A 21760-nucleotide genomic window follows, 5' to 3' on the forward strand; every position below is an offset into this window, starting at 1 on the left:
CAGACTTAGGGTTGCCTGTGCATGCCTAGTTCGCTGTTATTGTTATATTAATAAAGTCTTTGATTACATGTTTCTGTATTAGTTTTTCCACATGGCCCTGCTTTGGATTACACAAAGAGACTACTCAAGTAGATGAACAAAGATTTGTCAAAAAACCCTGTTAACTAACTGTTTCTGCAGAGAAATTTTACTATTTTTTCTTTAACATGTAGATTGGTATTTTTCTCTAATTCACTCCTCGAAATGTTTGAATTATTTTGCCTGTTCCTGAAATAACAACAAATAAGGAGAGACTAGTGGAAAATATTTCATGTTAAATTAAGTTGGATAAAAGGCTCAAAGATTTACAAAATTAGAAAAAAAAACAACTCTATTTTTTAACAAGAAGTGTTGGACAACCGTGGCATCAGGCCATACCCGCAGCCTCACCTATAATGACAAGAGGAAGTAAGTTGTCAACGTATTCATTTAGTTTTTAAAAATAGTTTCTTACATCCAGTGTATCCCCATCCATAAACACTGCAGCTGGTCTTCTCTGGAATGGTACATCCAGAAATGGGCAAGCGGATTATTTCTACAAAATTTGTCAATATAGCAGGTCTGAAATGAAGAAAAAAGTAAATAGATATAATGGATTTTACTTAACCTTCTGAACTGTGTTTTTAAAATTACATTAAGTCTATTATAGACTACAGCAATTTAAAACTGTGCCAATTCTTTTCCTTTCATTTTCTGTTTCTGAAGAATATGATGGATTCTTCTACCTATTTTTTGTACTACAGCTGCCAACTGTCAAAAAATTCTTGAAATGCTGTCACCACTTTTATGCTATTTAACTTGGGTTTTAATCTTAAAAGTAAGCAGTGATGGCATTTCATTTGGATATATAGGTATATTCATAAGGAAAAATTTTGAAAGCTTGTATATACACAAAGATCTCAGCTACAATCTGGTGCTTATTCTATAAATTAAAACCATATCCTAGTCCATGTGGGCACTCAGTGGGTTTTCTTGAAATCTCCCAACAAACCTAAACAAGGTTAACAGGAAGAATAATGTAGGTATGATTTCACAGGAGTGACATCTGTTTTCTGAGCAACATTGATGTACCTGCATTTCTGCATGTATCAAATAAAATTTCTTTCAGTTGGAAGTTCACCCCATGGAGACAGCAACTGTAGTACTGGAGATAGTAGAGCAGTGAACTTGCAAATCTCATTTAGAAAGAATCTCACCCAGCAGATGAAAGTGAAGAGATGTAAATTCACAATAACAGCTACTAACCTGCTGAGTTTCAGTAAAACCAAATCTGACCCTGCAGGGCCATATACCAACTGGGAGATGTTCCGCACTTGTTTGCGCTTCTCCTCTCCCTTTCCTTTGATATTATGGACTCCAAGCCAGGCTTTGTAGTCTTTCAGATCTTTGTACCTAAATGAGGCAAATTTGGTTATGATTTTGCTGACTGTATAATAAAATAACAGAAAAACTCTGCTTAATATGATTATGCTGGAAGATCTTAACTAATGCTCCTTAGCAGAAATGGCTTCATGCTGCCAACTGCTATTCCAAAATCAACATGCTTGGATGTAAGGTTTTGGCCTGAAGCCATTACATAACTTTATCTTTAACTGTTACTAAAATCTTTTTTTTTTTTTTCATAACAGTATCCAAACATTTAAATCCTTGGACAGTATGAACCTTTGAACTTTTTTAGTTTTACCCAAGTTTTCTATTTTATTTTGTCCAGTTAAGCAGAAGCAAGAGATTATTCTCATAAAAAGGCAATTGTCTAACCATGACACTTGGAAAATCTATTTATGCTTCTATGTAAAATAGCCAGGACTATTTAGATTTACAGCAATAATAACAGAAAATAGCAAGGTCCCACAGGCCTTTTATATCAGAAAAGCAGTGTTAAAGCCAAACAGGAGGAAAAACTGCTGCATTCAAGTTGAAGAAGCATCGTGCTGATAAGTTCCCGAAAATAGATGGATTTTAATATTGCAAAGTTCCAGACTACTGTACCGAGAAGGGAAACACTGCCTTGCTGTAAGAACCCACTCTTCTTTTATCAAAGTACCACCACAGATATGCTTATTCCTGGAGGAAAAAAAGAAAAGGAAAAAGATTAAAAAAAAATAAATCCCACTAATATTAGTTTCTACATAATCAAAAAGTTAAAAGAATGTTTTGTTCCCACACATTTGCTGGTGAAAAGTGACAGACTGACAGCATTCAAAAACTTGTCTCTGTCCCTTTGCTCCAAAGTTTCAACACTTATAGTAACATGACTTTGCAGAGCTTTACTCCAATGTGCAAAAAACCAGAAAGAAAGACAAATTCAGTTGCTCAGTCCATTTAGTGGTTTCAAAGCTGAATTTGTAATAAGACACCTAATTTAAAATTAAAAAAAATTTAAAAAGGGGGGGGGACAATTCTTTGTAACTGATTGAAACTGGATTGAAACTTTCAAGCAAGTCTCCCCAAACTGCCACCAGATGTAAACAACTTCTGGTCATTATTCATGTAAGTATTATTCAAAGCATTGACCTCAAGGTGCAGAGTTCCTATTTGATTACAAGCCCTAGGAGATTTGTGTCCCCACATACTTCAGTTGGAAACAATCTGCAGTGTATGACATCCTACATGTGATTATAGAAAACCTGAAGCATAATATATCAAGTAAAATTAAAGCAATTAAGCATGACAGTAAAAAAAAAATTACTGTGGAATGTAGATTAATTAGTTTCCTTCTCTGTGCCTCCAAAATCACATTTATTTTCTGTAGCTCTTTGGAAAGTGAATCAGAATTGTCAGCAATTTGGGAAAAGCTTAAAATCTCACAATTTATAAATTCAAATCACACAAATGTTCAAAGCTTTGCAAAGAACTACTGGATGGATACCAGACTATATATGGAGTTCACAGACAGCAGGATAACACAGAGCTTTGACTTTTTTTTAATCATATTTTGGTTGAGGAGCAAAATATCTGGTCCAAAAGGCTGGAGTCTTCTAAAATGTAGGTTCTAGCTTATTCTATTATAAAAATATCACAATCAGGAGTATAGATATCTTCTTCCACGTTAAGTTTGCATTATTATTGTTTAATACAGACTTTCATCATCTGTGTTAGAAGATTCATTGGGACACATAGAAAGGTTAATTCTTCACTTAAATATGGGGCAAATTTAGAGCTGGTTCCATGAAGCAGATGAAATCCATTTAAATACACTTAAATACATTTGATTACAGAATCTGAATTGGATATACACAAAAATTTCATGGATAAATTTAAGATTTAGAGATGGGCTTTGTTTACCAAATATGAATTACATCTAAGTTTCCCTGGGCCTTCATCATTCAGTCACAGCAATTCCATTTTGGAGTATACAGTTAGGCTTTCTTGCAGAAAGATCAGATGTCATTAAGATTTTGTTTCAGACAATATTCTATTTGCTTCCTTGGTAACAATACAAAATAAAACTACATTTTTATGCCCACGTGTAATACTTCAAGATAGATTTTGCTGCTGGAGTATTCCAGGAATCCCTTATTCATAAAAGGATCTGCAATCATTTAAGCCCTCATGTTTCATGGAATTTTATTGCATAGCAGAAAATTCAGGTTCAACTACCCTAACAATAGCTATTTCAATTTTAGACACCCAGATGTAATTCACCTTGCCTACCTAAAAGTTCATCAAATATCAAGGCTACTATGAAAACAGTGCAAAGATTAACTTTTCCAGGGAAAAATCTGGTTATTTGGTCAAGGAATATAGTGATCTTCCTCTAGGAATGTCTTTCTGAACCATCCAATACACTCCCAAAAGGGTTTTGATCTGATGGATCTCATACAATGCCAAGGTTACAGGGATAAGAATACATTTAGAGAATGTATTTTTTCTTTTCCTTTACTTATATTTTTCATTTAATACCTCTTTTACAACATAGTTTTAAATGAGATGATGAATCATAAGCTAATAGAATTGAGCTTCCCTTTAGTCTGGGCCAGCAGACAAAGGATGTTTTTTTTAACTTTATTTTTCATGATAGAAGAAGCAGGGCTGATGCATGAGATATATCCTGTTATAAATTAATGATTCACACTTCCAGCTGATGAGTTATGAACCAGAGAAAAGAGCATAGGAAACAGCCATTCTGTGTTCTGGCTTTTACACAGCAGCAAAGATCTGCCATAATATAATACATGTGTTATACAAAAGTTGTACATGTCAGGATCTTGTTTTACAGAATGAAAAGGATTTCCTTATAGTTCCTACTTACTTATTTTTTTAATACCAAATAAATTTTAATTCCATGCCATGTCATAGGCGACAGCTTTCTTTGACACAGGGATAAATCCTGAATCCTATGCTTCACAAATAAATGTTTTGCCATCAAAGTGAAAATATTGATCTGAAATTCAGTTCTATCAATCTGAATTCTTCACATGCTGAATGTGAAGCCAATGTTATGAAAAGGTTTGCAGTAGTTAAATGGAAGAACTATGAATACCTTGCAGGTTCATGTGTATATGTTAGCTATAATGAACATATAAAGCATTTTACCAGCAGAGTGAATACTGCGGCATCACCTGACATCAGAGGAATGCTAATTTTCTGCTTTTACAGAACTTAACTGCAATGTATAAATATTCTTTTATTGTTATTATGGTCAACATTTTCTACAATTCTAAAACAAATATCCTAGTAGTTGCATTGCCCTTCTAATCAAAGTGATATTTACCTGTACGTCAAACTAACCACCCATCCTTCGTTAGTTTGTGTTGGGATTCCATTTACAACTCTCAAATGTTTTGTTGAGGCACAAGGAATGGCAGTATCTGAAAGCAGGTCCAGAGATGACATTTTACTAAAAGCAGTAGGAAACCTGCACAGTTGCACATAAGGACTACAAGAAGGTCAATATTTATTATGTATTAACTTTCCTTTGCTAGTGAAATATCTTTCTAGGCCATTGAAACTACTTCAGTGAAGCTGAGTAGGTCTATTTAAATATCCATAGGGAATATGAAATACATAAATTTAAATAGATTTTTGAGATTTACATAGTTAAAGAGCAAACATTGAAGCTCATTACCAAATCTCACTACTGGCAAGACATGACAGTGAGAACAGATAAAGAAATATAACAAAGCTATTCCCCATTTTTCTCTTGTAAAATTAATTTTGCTCAGTTTGTATGGTGGGTTTTTTATAGCTTTACTAATCTTTACTTGGTTTCCCAATTGGAAAGAAATGTCTAGATTTAGAGGATAGTCATGCACTGCACAGTTCATACACAAACTTACCATCTACGGTGGTTGTAGTAGGAGTTGTATCACCTTCACCTAGACAGACACACAAGATAGCCATAATACAAAATTAAAATACATTTAAAAATTTACTACATTTCAACAGCAAATGACATATTGTTAAGTTTAATGGTTCACAAAGTTTTAAACTTCAATGATTTCTTCAGTACACTGCAAAAGCAGTATTCAGTAACGCTTAACAAGGGGGCAGAATTTCATTCCGACAGAATGAAATAAGAAAGGAACATTTTGGAGCAGGGATGTCAAGCATTTTTCTTCTTGGCTGAATCCTGGAGACATCAGGCTGCCTATCATGTTCAATTTACATGTTTCATTCAAACAAGCAAATGCTGAAAAATGAAGTTATCACTTTTATATAAGCTTTTAGGAACTATAGAAGTCATGTGATTAAATCCAAAAAAAAACTGAAAGAAATTTTCAATTCCTTAAAAAACTTTGAAAGACATTTTAGGTTCCCATCAGCAAAAACTTACTCTTATCAAAACATGATCCCCAAAATCTGGTTCAGTATGTCCATATAGTCCAATTAAAAAATAGTTACAACAAGTTTGCTTAAACTTGTTTCTAAATATTTACCTTCAGTGACAAGTACAGAGTGACCCAGCATTATGAACTACAGGTACAGGGGTAGCTGCTGAAAACTTGCCCAAGGAAAATTTAAACAGTCTCAACCAGATAGATTTCCATCATTAAGAAAATATATGTGTGAATATATAGATACACCACACAAACAGAGGTATATTCATATATACAGATGCTGTTATATCCATAGTGAAATTTCGACGTGCATGTATACACATATGCACAAATGTGTGTGTATAGATATATGCATAGGTGTGCACACATACATATTTTCTATGTATAACTGTATGTATGTGCATATATATTTATACAGTACTGTAATACTTGTCCATATGAGTTACAATTATTAAACTGGCATATTCCCACTCTGGTGTTTGCAGAAATGTATTACTCACCAGTTCTGGGTGCCCTAAAAATGTTTGCTGAGAGTACATCTTAGGAATTCATAGATCCAAATAATGAACTCAGAATGAGTGAATAAAAAGTATATTTCTTCAGCTATTCTTCATTTATATTGACACAAATAACCTTTTTCACAGTTTTGTTTACACTTCACATAGATGCCAAAATATCACCTGAGACTTCAAATACCGCTTTTTAGAGCTGCTGGAGTTCAGGCTGTGAGGAAATGCAGTAGATTGCCTCTAGGAATGAGTGTAACATTATCCTTAACCTCTGGAGATCACAGACATGCATTCAAAAGCCTGATTTACCATTTAAGTGCTCTCCCAGGACATACTGCAGAATAACTTAGAAATAAGAGTTGAAGAGAAAGATTTTGAACATAAATGTGAATTGCACATTTTTCAGCATAAAACTATCTTTTTCTACTTGTCATCAGTTTATTGCTGAATTCCCTAGGATTCTTAATTCTGTTTATTTAAGCTATTTAGATTTAAACATTCAACTCTGGAGGCATGGTTTTCCTAATTCTTGCCAGGAGTTAAATCATCCCATAAACATCCAAAAGCAGAATCTAATCTCTATAGCACATACACACTTCAGCATATATATAGTGAGGTATCCTAACATTACAAAGACAGATCACACAAAGAGTGTCTGAAGCCTGTAGCCCAGAAGATAACTCTGCCTGGGTTTCTTGAGGCCACAGCCAGCATTATGACCGCTAGACAATTCTTTGTCTCTGTCCTGCCCTCATTCAATAGCTAGATCTGTTGGAAAATGTTTGACCATCTGTAATAGCCCCTTTGTGCTCCTGCTGCATAAATAAGTCTTGAAATCTCCAAGCTGGTCAAGGAAAAGAACCCCTTGTTCATATATTGCACAAGCAGCTTCTGTCTGCTCCTTCTCAGTCACGCACAATTGATTCTTGATAGAATCACACATTTTTGCAGCCACAAGTGACAATAGGAAGGTGTGCACAGGCCTGTGACACCGTGGCTTCCCTGGGACTGCACAGCTGGCAGTGCCAGCAGCGTGCCAAGTACTCACATCGAGAAATAGGGCAGTAATCCCAGGGCACAAGAGGATCATCTGTGTAACACCAGGGACCGTGAAAATCATCATCTGGATTGCGGCAATAGTTTTTCTTCAGTTTACTAACATCTGGTTCTCTGAATATTTGTATATGCCTACAGGGAAAAAAAAAATTCAAAGTGTTGAAAAGCTTTATACTATAGCCCACATTTTCAAAGGTTTAAATGTTGCTTTGTTCCACATTGTATTATTAGCTGATTGAGAAGCCTACAGGTCAGGGTTTAGGGCTGGTTGAAATCAAAGGGAAGATGAGACCCAAATATTTTCTGGATCTGGGTCCAACTTTCCTCTGGTTTTTAAGCACTGTGTCCACTGGAAAGCTGGGAGGCTTCTAGATCTCCTACTGAAGCTAAAATCTCTAGATACCCTCAGGAGGGATCATTATACTGATTAGAAGAGTGCCTGTGATGCCTTCCTCCTTTGGGGAGCACAGGTTCTATCTCCTGCAGGTTAACAGCACAAGGGAGCATAGAATCTACAAAGCTGAATCAAAGGCAAAAGAAAGACAAACTACGAAAGCAAGCAAGGAAGAGCAGCAGGCAATGAGAAAGATGAATGGCTCAGACAAACCACAGTGATAGGTCACCTAAGCTGCAAGCCTACGTGAAGCACTGTAGAGGTGAAATTTTGAGGCCAAAATCTGAAGCAGAAGAAGTTTATTTCTGGCTTGTCAGATACAAGGATACAGGCTTCTTTAGTTACAGCTGTACTTCTCCTGCAGTTCATAACCAACCACTCATGCTGCCTCTAGAACAACCATAACCTGAGAAACTGGTAGAGTGAGACAGATAACTCCTCAAAGAACTTCCCAGATGGAAAATGGGTGGGAGTAAGAAAAAGGCTGATCTGTGCTCTATTAGATGAATGCCATTGCATCAAGCAGCCAGTAGGTTTATACTGCCTCAGTTACAGCAAACTAGGACTTATTATGCTTCTCAGACAGCATGAGCTTAAACCTCTGCTTCCCTTCCCTGGGCAGCACACTGGATATGCATCCTCTCTGTCCCCATCTGTGGGAAGAAACACATGTAGTCCAGCTGATGATACCAGACAGGGCCACTGAAGTCTGCCTTTTGCAATTCAGCTTCCCCAAAGGCTGACTTCCTGACCTACACAGTCCTTCCAAAGGACAATGGCTTGTATGCTCAGCACTGTGGCTCTACAGCAAGTATCAAAGCTAATATTGTTATATGTAGTCCTGATAGTTCATTTTACTTCAACAAATACATTCATTTACCATTTCTACTACTTGAATATGAAGCCAAAGTAATGATAAACTACAGACATTGCAGGGCTTTTTATTGGCATTTGAAGTCAGTGTCACTAGATTGTAGACTAAAGAGTCAATTTCAGGCTGCAAGGGACATTAGGTGGATTCAAGTCCAATCTCCTCCTTGAAGCAACATGAGCAATGAAATGAGGCTGATGAGACAACAATTTCCTCTTATTTCTGATATCAGCTCATTATAGCAAACTTTCAAGGACAAGGATAGGGTAAAATAGGCCAGTAAACTAAACACTAAGAAACATCTCAAAGCCTGCAATTACTGGTTAGCCTGGAAAAAAGTCATGTTGTGCAATATATTTAAACACAAAGAAAAGGAAAAAAAAAAATAGGTTAGGAAAACAAGGATATTAAAAGCTCCAGGACATAAGGGGCTACTTTAGAATCAATGCAGATGAAAAAGAGTTGCCATCTGGAGGCAGTATTTATTCAGGACTCACTGAACCATCTCTTTCTGTTTCATATGTACACACCTACGTAAGTCTTCAATATTTTTGTCCCATGTGGAGCAAGTTAGCCCAAATCTTGTCTTGGACAGATTCCCCATGTAACTCTTGCCATTGCCACGATAACAATCTGAGAAAAGAAGGATGAGACAAAAAAGTGGAGGGTGATTGTGCAACATTAAGAAGAAAACACTTCCTTTCCATCAGTAATCCACATAACCAAAGACAAGTGTTCTTTTAAGCAAATCCTAGACACTATTAATAAGACAATTGCATAAATCAGATCAGAAGAAAAATGGAAATTAGTTTTCAAATTTACATAGATAATATCCTGTTTGATACCTTCATTCCCAATACAGCAGTATTTTAAATTTTGCCTTACTTACATGGACTTGGAAAATTTCTTTCATAAATAGTTGGTTTATGATTTATTTAGAAGGGCCACATAGAATATCCTAAAAGTTGTCAGAAGCTAGTTTATACAAAACCAAGAAAAAATGGTCCCCTATTCCTTCTTCCACAAAAGAGTAGGCATTTGGTTTAGCTTTGTGTAGTTTTTAGATATTGGCAACAGTATAGAATTCTAGACTTAAGTACTTCAGCAAAATCAAAAAAATCATCATGACTTTAATTTTAATGTAATTCAAAAACTTGCTTGTTCGCTCCAGCAGAAGTCATGTTTAATTCATAAGCTTTTATCACAAGCCTTTTTGAGACTTTTCAAGAGAATTGTTTAAAATTATCAGTACTATAAAGACATTTTGCATAAAGCACTTAATTTCATATTCATCAGTATTTTTACTTTTTGATAATTGATACTTTACAAGAAACACAGAATGAATGTAAAAGTTTAATCCTTTCTCTGGCATAAGTCTTGCAACTGCAACTTTTTTAAATTTACGTTAACATTAGCTAAAATTTAAAGATGAAGACGTTAATGCAGCTTGATGTAGGGTTATAGGTCTGAGGTCTTAGCCTCAGTTTATGCTGAGATTGACATCCATTCAGAATGCAACATCACTCCTTACAGTAATACCAAAACCTCATGGGAAAAACATTTCCCTGAAGACTCAGAATGAACCTCACAGGCAGAAAAGGTAAGAACTCAGAGCATCAATCCCTTCTAGACCAGGAGATATTTGCAAGAAAATAAAAAGGGGAAAAATTGCTTTTGGTAGCCTGATACGCAATTATAAAAAGACTGTGAACCAAGGAAATCATCTCAGCTGTGGAAAAAGGCCTTTCAAACTAAGAAAGGTAAAGACAGTAGAGCAGATATATAAATAAGCCTTGTCTAAAAATCAGGTCAAATAAAATCTTTGCTGCAGCTTTCCCTGCTGGAATTACAAACAAAGTGAGAAAGGAATCTCATTTACACCACAATGAACCCCGAGAATGCCAATAAATCCAAAGCAGAGTTACATAGGTGTAATACAGACACAGCTTCTCCAATTTTCAAGGCTGTCTACTTGATGTTTGGAACAGTATGGCATTCACTTGAAATCTTGTTATCACCCTTTCCTCTGTTACCTTGTTCATTTGATACATCACACTTAGGAATCTGGGAGCAATAACCAATACGGATGTTTGGGTCAGTGGTAAAGCACCAGGGTGATTCAGATCCATCTGGATTTCGGCAGTAGTTCTCCCTCAAATCCCTGTAAAAATAAATATGTTAGCTCGCAGCAGGGATAACCTAAACCCACCAATGTGGTCCATTGTTTTTTGTCATGAATTAACAAAAATACAGGCTCACTCAGGTCTCTGTGTTACTGATCAGTGTCAAGTGCAAGGAGATGAGATACCTGTAAGAACACAGTGTGAAAAAGAAAAAAAATTGTAATAGAAATGTGTTTATGGAAATTAATTTTCAGCAGACACGTGTTGATGGGATATGAGATTTCATTTGAAGATTAACAATATTTCCATTCCGGATCCTCCATCAAAATTTGCATGCAACTGACATTGGATACACCTGCAATATATTACAAGTGCTTTTAAATACAAACATTACCAAAGTGCTAAAAACTTCCAGTACTTTGAATGGTTCTGCTGAGTTTGGATAAACAGAGTGCTTTAGACTATCAGTAACTCACTTAAGAAGCTGAATTGTGGAAAATAAAAAAAAGTGTATCTCGAAATTCCATACAGCTGTTACCTTTAAAGTAAAAGTTAGTCACAAGGGAAAACCTTTAAATGTCTTTTGCAGCTTGCATGAAATATTCAAACCTCTTAAATGTAAGTTTTATTTCCCCGTCTCCTGACAGTTGTTGCCATGTTCTGTGCATCTCCATATTTCACTGCATTTTTTACATCTGCAGAACTTGCTGATAACAGACTATTGAAAGAATGGGCCTAGTACTGTAATTCTAACTGATATTTACCCATCAATAAAGATATTTGGTGCAAACTGGGCTGTGGCTCCAATCTGGTCAGCAAGGTTTCCTCTAGGCTTAGTTAAAAAAGGACTGAATGAGCATTACTAAGGTAACTGCCTAAAACTAGCAGATTATTCCCACCTTGGGAGTTTATGAACCATACAGAAAGGTTTGATGACCAGTGGTCAGTCAAGTAAAAGCAGTCCTATTGATCTATCTCTATTTAGTGATGAGATAGAAAAAGGATTTAAAATATGAAAAATTAAAGAAGGGTCTTCAAATATTATGGGTGTTAATTATTACAAAGAAGATTACATTCAGGTAATATTTAGGACATATTAAATTAAAGTCAGCAATCAAACTCTGAAGGAGTTTTTAGTTCCATGAAAAAAAATCCAGTGGTAATGTATCAATGCTGTTGGGATTCAGGTCCCAGCCTGGAACACATCCAGACACTTCACAATCATATTGGTGAATAGATGCTTGAAGGAGAGGTTCATGAAAATCCCTAGGGTTCCACACAAGTTCATCTAGAACTGTTCCTTTGAGATCTCAAGGACTGATTTTCCCAGGCCCAAATGGTTTTGAGCCTCAGCAGGGAGAGTGGAGACATCAGAACAAGGGGCAGGGACAGAGCCCTATGCTCTGCCCTGATGGCATGAATTGTTAAACATTTTAAACCTCAGCTCTTTTCCCACTGCAGTAATAATAACCACAAGTCTCTACTCACTTGCATTTGAAGTTCTCAGGAGTGATGTTGTGCTGGTGAGGAAACTGGGAGTCCCACCTCTGGCACGGGATCCCGCTCCATATGGTGCTGACGGTGCCGCGGTAGCCCTCGCCCTGTCCCCGGACGCACGCTGTGGTCTCGGCTGCCGCCTCCGTGCTGTTCACCACGCTCTCCTCTGCAGACCCAGACAAGAAGGGCTCTTTCATTCTCTTAAGAATGGCTCAGGATGTCACGTTTGAACTCCACATTATTGATAGAGTCATGGATTGCATGATGCTCGAATCATGGTAATTGCAGTTTTATTGGTGAAATTGCCAATGTGATTAATTTTCTCCTCTTCATACTTACAACATCCACCAAAAATACAAAATCAAAATAAGTGCCAGACTTAATGCTATTTTATCCACTTGCATGCAAAGAGTCTGCAGTATTTTCTTGTGTGAAACACCTGACCTATGCTGCACCATTGGAGGTTAGAAGATATTCCTGGTTACTTTTTCAAGTTCAGCAAATATCATTCCCTCAGCTTTAAAAAACTAAGCAGCCACCCACATGTGCACTGTTAAACATGGTAACACATATTTGTAGGATTAAATACAATTGGGTTTCTCAAAAGAATTCCCAGAATATCAGGTCACAGGAAAAAAAAAAAGATGCGGATAAAAAACAGTAATAAAAAACTATAGATACTATTATAAGATAATGTGCTAAATTCTTCTAGAAGGTTGTTTTGGTTTGGTTTGGTTTTTATGCCTCATATGGTTAAAAGAGTGAGAAAAACCCCTAGCTTTTGAAATCAAAGATTAGTATTCTCTACAGAGAGAAAAATGTTTTAAAGACTAACAAATTCATCAGACTCAAGATCTCTTACAGATGTTGATATACTCTGCACTCACCCTGGTGTGGGCTGTCTTGAACTAAATTCAGAAAAACAGTGGTTTTGAAATGACTCATTCACATAACTTAAAAGTCTCTTTTTATTTCTTATGCAATTTTCATAATTGCAAATTAATGGCACAGATATTGCATCAGATATATACAAAGTAGTACAAAAACTAAATACACTGCAGTAGGAGCAATTCTTCTTCAATATCCTCAAAAGTTCCCAATACAATATTTCAAAAGAAACTGCATATCTGTTGGTAATTGCTATGGTTCACAAGACTAATTTTATTTAGATTTAAACATTCATATTATCTTAAAAGTATTAGTTGCCAGCAAAAAATATGTCAATAAACTTATTTTTTTAGTTTTCTTCAAATGATCCAGTGAATAGAACAGTATTTGTGTGTTACTCATATTGTAGTTCCCTCCTGGTAACTTGAGCCAGTTCCATGAACTTGGAGAAAATATGGATCTTAAGGAAACCAAATGTCATAACAGATGGTTTTGGCTGATTTGCTGACTGATCTTTGACGTTAAAGATCATTTCCCTGTCAGATGATAACATCAAGTTGTGCAGTTGGATTATACATGTATCCATGCATCCCTTTAGCTCTTCATCTGGTTGATGTTTTCAAGTCAGTGTTTCATGGTCAAATTCATTTCCTGTCCCTCCTTCCCAAGGCAAATGTTGTCCTGTTTCAACGGGGTTTTGAGTTCCAAGCTCATTCCAAAGTCAAAAGGATATGGCACTGCAAGTATCACAAGGACGTTTCTGCAGGCTGACAAATTCACTCTTTATAGGGGAACTCATCAAACACTCGTGCAGCTAGGAACTTTATACTGAGTCTTTAAACATCACTTTTTAAATAATAAGACTACAAAAAGATGAATTCATACAACTTATAGTAATAAATAGCTGTAATATTTTTGTTTTCCATTATAAGTAATATATGAAAACAAATGAAGGTAATGAAGTTATATTCTAAAATAGCTTCTAAGCTGATTAGAGTGAACATTGCTATGCAACATCCAAATACATATTAGTCTTTTTCAAATATACACACTCTTTTTATACAAATGAAAGAGATCTGGGGAAAGACCTCAAGGGGCAGGGGTAGAAGAATTCCCTAAGATGACAAATTTCAGCATATACCCTGGCTTCATAATATTTCCAAACTAAATTAATAAATTAAAATTTCATAACTCTAGCAAAAAGTCTTCTTAAGTAATAATGTGCAAAAAAATCAATCAAATATAAGCTGTTGCAAAGACCTTATCTATACACAAAAAGTTACTTTTTCAACTGCAATTAACTGTATAGGGCATCTACTGTGTATCATGCTAAAGGAAAAGTAATTAGGTTGGTGTTTATATATTATGTGGGCTTGTTATTTTTTTTTTAATCAGATGCCTGAAATGAAATAAGTGATGCATCATTTGATTTAATCAAGGCCATAGTAATTTTGTAGAGCATTCCTTCTTGTACATCTGCACATACACAGTTAATTGTTGAACCTTACATTATGTGTCTGGACAGTGACCTCTACCTGTAGATCAGATTTTACAACTTGGCCATGTCAAAATATACAATGTAAAGGCATCAGAAGAACTTAACTTTCACATATTTGCACAGCCAAGCCACTTCTGGAAAGACTTGCACTATAATGACTAAGAGAAAATGGTTTCAAAATCTGTAACATGATTATCTGCTATTACTTGTAGCAGCTCTCAATAAGAATTCTAGTAATGAGAGAGATCAGTAAAATATTCTTATTTTAACTAATAAACCAGTTTGATTGTTCCAAAAGGTCCACAGAGCCCTCCCCAAATTCTTCTTGCTGCACCATCTGCATATACTACAAATGTCTCATTTTTAAACATGAAAAATGAGACTCCAAAATATTTCCAAAATTAAATTCTGATATTCTGAGGGCTTGTGCCCTCAGAACCAATTCCCGTTCTAGCTATTGAGTCTCACAGAAAGCTCAAAACTTACCAACAAAGGCTTGAGAAATCCTTCATTCATCTGCCGATTCCACAAACAGGCATGATGGGAACAGTCTCCCTATTCCTGTTAATGAAAGTTGGGCTGGGTGTGCACAGGAACAGGCAAGAGCTTGAGGAGCAGTGCCTGCATCACCAGACACTGCAGATTATGCAGCACTTGCCAAACTAAGAACTGCCCAGGCTGTCCAAGCCTACAACTTACATACTCATCTCCATTCAGTACTGGTCTTGTTGTTGAGGCTAACTACTCATCACCCACATACCAAATTAACTAAATTTAATAACTCTGAGAATGAACATCACATGTGCAGAGCATTGGTGAAAGAGCCCTTAGACCACACTCACCAGTTCTCTTACAGGCAAAATCAAGATTAAGATCAAGATCAAAATCTATAAAATTGAATTCCCATCCTTACCCCAGTAAATCCTCTAAAATATAAATTAAGATCTGAAAATCCAAGGGAGTGTTCCAATGAGGAAGACAATATGAATTTAGCTAGATTAATTTAAAATCAGCAAGCAATTCTTACTTTGAAGTACTTACTAATATTTCACAATGGAAGTTCCCATGATTTTTTGCTTTAGTTCAAATTTCTTTAGTTCTGAACCGAGATTAAAAGTACTGTTAAAGAAAGATCACACAAAATTCCACCTTATAAAAGACTACTATTTATAATTTATGGATTTAGTGGCACTTCTTACTCCTGTAGGAAAGTTCATTATGAATGGAAGAATTTGGTAGTTAGCAGTATTTTGCTGCTTTTGAACTTTGTGGGTTTTTGTTTGTTTTTTTTTTAAATTCTGGATGACTAAGATTAAACATGTTACTCAGACAGCCACATGAGGGGATTTCCCATTAGCAGTATTTCTGTCTTCACATGTTCACTCCAAAGTCCCCAACCAAAGGGCAATAATGCAAAGATGTCCTTTTTTTTTTACAAAAACCCCTCTTTTTTTGATACTTCAAAATACATAACTTTATGAATATGGCCCAGCTCATGCATTCATAGAATCTTAAAAGGATGAATTATCATCCAGACCCTTATGTGTAAAGCCACAGATAGTCCTCTCAGTTCTGGTTCTCACAGCAACGCCAGCATGAGGGAATCAGCAGGGGCCTTGAGTCATTCCACAGCTGAAGTAACCAGCTAGACACTGTTTCACACTTTAATCCCACTGACCCAGAAGAAAATCCTGCACAAATTTTAGGTGAATGGTGAGAATCACACTGACTCAAAAGAAGGTAGAGATTTTGCTAGAGAATACATGATCTTTCATGACAATACAACCTACGTATTTGTGGAAAAAGACACAGTTGGAAAAGAAAAAAGAAGCAGAGTCCTAAATTTTATCATGAGGAAAATACCTGTTCTTGCTTATATTCAGGCAATGTCTCTTCTACAGCGTCAGTCAACAGAAGGAAAATGTGCTCTGATTTGTAGCAAAACAATTTAGAATGTGGATTCTAAACGTGATCCATGCAATCCTGGAAATGTTATTAAGAAAGCTGAGTGGCATTTTGAAGCTTCTCATGCTCAGTTACATGCTCAGTTTTCTTCAATGTACCATGGCATAGTACAAGAATGGAAGAAAAACCCAACTGGTTTTCAGTGTTTTGCTTTTTTTTTTTTTTGGAAAAGCATGTGAGAATGTGAAGAAAACAATTATAGCCAAGCTTAAGAATCACAGAACTGTAGGACTCATTGTCACCTATAACCTTCGCACGTACAATTCATTTGTCTGTGAGCACAGAGATCTTTCCAGGCTGTTCCAGTGTCTACAAGGCTTTAAATTCAAACAGTTTATATTAAAATCTATTAAAAAAAAGTCTCCTCACATTTAGAGTTCCTAAATTTCACTTTCAAATTATCACAGAAATGATGGAAAGTATTTGAGAAGGATCCTTTTAGAGGCAATATGGATTAAGCTGTTGTATGAACAGTGAACACTGGACCTATTCTTTGTCTCCTTGTAAAGCATGATGGAAGGTAACACTTTCTAACCTCTAAATATCAGTCTCTTTTCCCTGCCTCTTTCTACAAACTTCTTTATCTTACACAAATATTAAATTTAAATGAGTCTAACTTTTATTTGTTTACATACAATGATTCAGCAAATAACTCTTTAATCAGAACTGCGCATTCAAATGGACAGTTGAAATCTCTGTTTCTAAAGAATGACTAATTTAATATTAGTGGGGTTTTGCCTTCCCAAAAGCCGTAGGCACACTGCAACAGTTCATTTTTAAATCTAGAGTCTCAATTTTGGTGTTTCATTACTTGTTCTTTCCCATTCAGCTGAGATCTTTGTTGGATTTTCTCAGAGCTTTTCAAGCTCTGGTCACCCCTGACTACTGTCAGTGACTACTGGCGGCAAAGGCTGAATCCACAGTAAAGGCATCTGAGCTGGCTGGACATCAGGTAGGCATCAATGAAACACTGTCCTTAACACAGTAATTCAGGTGGGCATCAATGAAACACTGTCCTTAACACAGTAATTCCAAAAAGCTCTGCAGTTCTCAAATGACTGATATATGTAGCTTCCTTTATGAGTCTCAGCACCTCTCTAAAGCTCGTCCATAGAGGAGCTGCTACCTGTTAGGGCTTTAAAAAAATCAGTATTAGTTCCCTACTCCTGTCTTCCCTGTAGTCGATGTTCTCATTTATGCCAAAATAACAGTCATTTTCCTTTTTCATGTTTGCTGGCATTGCTTCCATTTCTTCATTTCGTCCTACACTTCTTCATTGCTGTTAGTTGTCCTTTTATCCTCTCTTCTAACTAAAAATTGTCTCAAGCCAAAACCACAGACACATATGTGAGCAACTTCAAACCAGTCCTGGGGTCCCCAAAGTCTTAATCCAAATCCAGTTTTTGCAGCTTGAGCCATCTCTAATTCCTAATTGCTCCTGTCATCTCTTTCTCACAGCCCTGGCTGTAAGCCACAATGTTTTATGCTGCATTCTGTGCTTGGAAGTAAAATTACAATGCCCTCTCTCTCTTCAGTCTTAAAACCATATTTATTTTCTAAACGCTTCCTTCCACCAACTTTTTTGCTGAAAATTTTGTATATGAGCTGTTGTCAGCATTTTGGCTATAAAGCACACTAGCACTCACGGCATGTAGCAAAAAGCCACAAGCAGCATGCTGCCTTGTGGTCACTCCCCAAAGAGAGGACACCTACATTTTTGTATATGGTCCAAGGACTTGGATTTGCAAAGCATTTTTCCTAATTAGTATTTCTTGTAAATTAAATAAACAGTCCTCAGCATAGGAATTAAAAACCTGTGTGAGAATCCAAACCACAAAGCTATAAAGACCTATAACTCATGATGTTCTCTTTTTAGTGTTCTGAGATTGCAAACAGCCCCAGCATCAGAAACACAGAGCAGCCACCGAAACCCAGAATAGCCAAGTGTTTTGGGCTCCCTGCTAGGAGGTGGGAAAACAGTTTTTTTATGAGCCTCAAGAAAGACAGAAAACTGAAGTAATTTCTTTTAGTATTCTGGCCATCAAGATGGTGATTTAACAGTAGCATCAGCAATAAATTCCCTCAGTGGGTTATAGAGGAAAGCGTTGAGCACCATTGCATCTTACATAGAGGGCAATGTCATATGCCTGTGAGAAAAAATCCTTGGAAAATATCTGCTGGATTAAGCTTTCATGACCCTTACTTTTAAACTTTTTTCTCATAGAGATTGCACTAATAATTTCAAAAGAGATACAGTATTCTGCAGGGGAAATACAGTTTTACATGTGAAATTTCCACTGATTTTAGTAGAGTTTCTAACTGAAGGAAAGAATTTCTAGTTCCTTCAGTGAACTTTTGCCTAGAAATGAGACAAAAGGCTTTCATCACAATATGAAAATCATTACACTGTGTTTTGGAGTTGTTTTTAATTTCATGTTGATCTTTACCTTTTCTTCAGGGCTCTGCTATGACTTGGTAGACAAAGGTGATAATCCAGTAGTTTTCAGGCGATTTCCCACCTAACTATGTTATAAGGCTGAGGCCAGACTGTAGATACAGAAAGTTTCATGAGGCGAAAGCTTACGTGACCAACAAAGCCAGATGTGAATCCTCAGAACACTGACACATCAGCTCAGGAAATGCCAAAGGATAAAGGTTTATAAAAGTTGCATTTGTGAAACAGTCAGCTGTAACTTAGGAATATTTTTTTTCATAATAGTAACAAGGGAAAAGAACAGTTCTAGTATACTACACATGATTCATATGTTATCTAATAATTGGAGGAGTGTAGGAAGCACAGTTTAGTTTAAAAAAACAAACCACAAACCAAAACAAAACCCAAACCAACACAGGCCAAAAATCCAAAGCAGCAGCTCCTTACTTAATGGAGCAACTAAAAAATTGAAAGATGATTCAGTTGCGCAGATAAGCAATGTGTTCACAAAGGAGATAGTCTGAGCTTTCCCCTTTATCAAAGATTATCAGTAAGCCTAGATACAAAGATATTAATTTCACAGGTAAGATGTTCAAATGGATGTGACTTAATGGGTGCCTGACCTAAAACAAGCAGCAATCCTACCAAGTTTCTTCTGTCTCTGGAGAACCTGATTAGACATTGCCCAAAGTATCAAAATAACTTTGCCTTTTATACAGTGAAATATTTTTGATAATTTAACTACCTTATACTGGAATTACAATGACATGACATAGAGCAAGTTAAATTACTCTACATCAGGTGGTACAGAATATTTTTACTCAACCCTTGAATTTCAAAAATGGACAAATTTGGTAGAGCAGACTGAATCTCCAAGATATTGGAACTGGCCTAAGCTGTGAAGAGCCAAGGAGAGAAAATTCTGAATTATTGGTGATTTAGGCAGAAAACATGTTATATTTTTTTTAATAAGAATTCTAAGTGAAGGTGGAGAATCCCTCTTCAGGCAGCAATGGCACACAGATAGTTTCATGTCAGGGCTATTACCTCTTCCCTGCCACCCATCCCAATATTTAAAGCAAGTCTCAGTAAAACTGATTCTGCCATCTGTCTTAGCCCCAGTATTACCGTGAAAGTATAGAAAAATTGCTTTGCTCAGGTTTTTAAGGAATGACCAAGAGTTCTGCCTCCCTTGTTGTCCCTTTACTTTTCATTTAAGACGTCTAAGTATCAGTAAAATAGAGCTTTCAGAGCTGTCAGAAAAGTTAAGATGATCTGAGCTTTGTAGACATAACATGCTGTAGTAAGCTCCAAATTGCTGAACAAGAGCATCTCACAGTGAGCATCCAACAACTGTATGCCTCAATGTCACTTTGATTCAATTCCTTGTCTCTAAAGTATGGTTAACAAATGCCACCATCTTGTAACCGATAAATGAAAAGAAATTCATTGCCTGTGGACTGCTTTGATATAAAGTGCTGAATATCACAGAGAGACACATGTGGAAATTAATAACTTTATCTTCAGCACAAGAGTGAATAATGTGCAGGTCCCAAGGCCTAGAACTGCAAAGCAGTAAAAAGTTGTTAGCAGAGGACACTGAGGAGGGATTGTGTGTGTGCACCAAATGATATTTGATACTCTCAAATGATAACACAAATGTCCAACATGGCCAAACTGATACTGTACATGAGATCCTCATGATTTTGTAGCCTCACTTTTTTAGTTCTTGATTTTCATACATTTTAATGCAATTTACAGTACATAAGACATACTTATTCCACTGGTAAGTAACACACAACTCTTCTTTCCTTCTGTCCAGATTGAATATAAAGTGTTTATAGGAGACCCTCTTTGAAAGCTGTGTTTTAAAACCAATGAAGGGCAATGAATGAACTAGCGGTGGTCCTACGCTGCTTGAAATATCAGTGTCCAGATTTTGGAAAGGAAAAGGAAGTAATAAATTTTGCTTGAACTCACCACACGTTTTAATTGCACAGAACTCCCAGGGGGTGTTAGGGTCAAGAGTGTAGCACCACGGTCTCAGCTTGCCATCAGGATTGCGGCAGTAATTATCATCAAAGCCCTTGTCAGGATATCTGCAAACCACAACGAGAAACGCGTCAGGGAAGTCTTCCTGGCAACACTGCACTGCCTTCTGCAAGGTACTTAAAGGACAGATTCAGCAGAGGCAAACAAGAACTGGTTCCTATTAACCTCGAGTCTGATCCTGTAGGATGGATGCAAATACACTTCTAACGCTGTTAAAAAGTTAATAACATATAAACACTTTCCAAATCTGCAGCAGAGTCAGACCTCCACTGAGGGGGCTCCCTGCTGGGCTAATGCACAGGGTACCGGATAGGCAAACTCCACTAATTGCTAAACTCTTGCTCTTGTGTCTGTCAACCCATGACCAGACACTTAAGCCACTCTTTTCTTTTTAAAACAGACCAATTAAATGTGGATTATCTAAATACTGCCTGCCATGCTGGACTCATTAAGAAAACAGGTTCTTCAGTGCAACAGCCCTGGGTTCAAACTGGAAGATATTTTGAGCAACTTTGCTATTAATGATAACTCCATTTTTGTAACAGAGCTTATTTTTGGTCATGCTCTCATTTCAAGCATTGGGAGAAAGAAGGAGAAATATAAGTAAATAAATTCAGTCTCACTTTATCTCATTATGACTTGATAATATTGTTC

General features: G+C 36.4%; 1 protein-coding gene across 1 annotated transcript in view; it reads right to left on the minus strand.

The window, feature by feature from the left end:
* The window catches only part of HGF (hepatocyte growth factor), a 45185-nt gene that overhangs the window by 3519 nt on the left and 19906 nt on the right, over positions 1–21760 (minus strand). The window contains exons 7-16 of the mRNA XM_058023308.1: positions 21035–21153; positions 12261–12435; positions 10683–10810; positions 9180–9282; positions 7377–7516; positions 5319–5357; positions 4754–4850; positions 2029–2103; positions 1285–1431; positions 494–600 (exon numbers count right to left, since the gene is read on the minus strand). Of these exons, the coding sequence (XP_057879291.1) occupies positions 494–600; positions 1285–1431; positions 2029–2103; positions 4754–4850; positions 5319–5357; positions 7377–7516; positions 9180–9282; positions 10683–10810; positions 12261–12435; positions 21035–21153 (1130 nt within the window). The remainder of the gene's footprint in view (positions 1–493; positions 601–1284; positions 1432–2028; positions 2104–4753; positions 4851–5318; positions 5358–7376; positions 7517–9179; positions 9283–10682; positions 10811–12260; positions 12436–21034; positions 21154–21760) is intronic.

This window comes from Melospiza georgiana, chromosome 4 (assembly GCF_028018845.1).
Source record: "Melospiza georgiana isolate bMelGeo1 chromosome 4, bMelGeo1.pri, whole genome shotgun sequence".
NCBI lineage: Eukaryota > Metazoa > Chordata > Aves > Passeriformes > Passerellidae > Melospiza > Melospiza georgiana.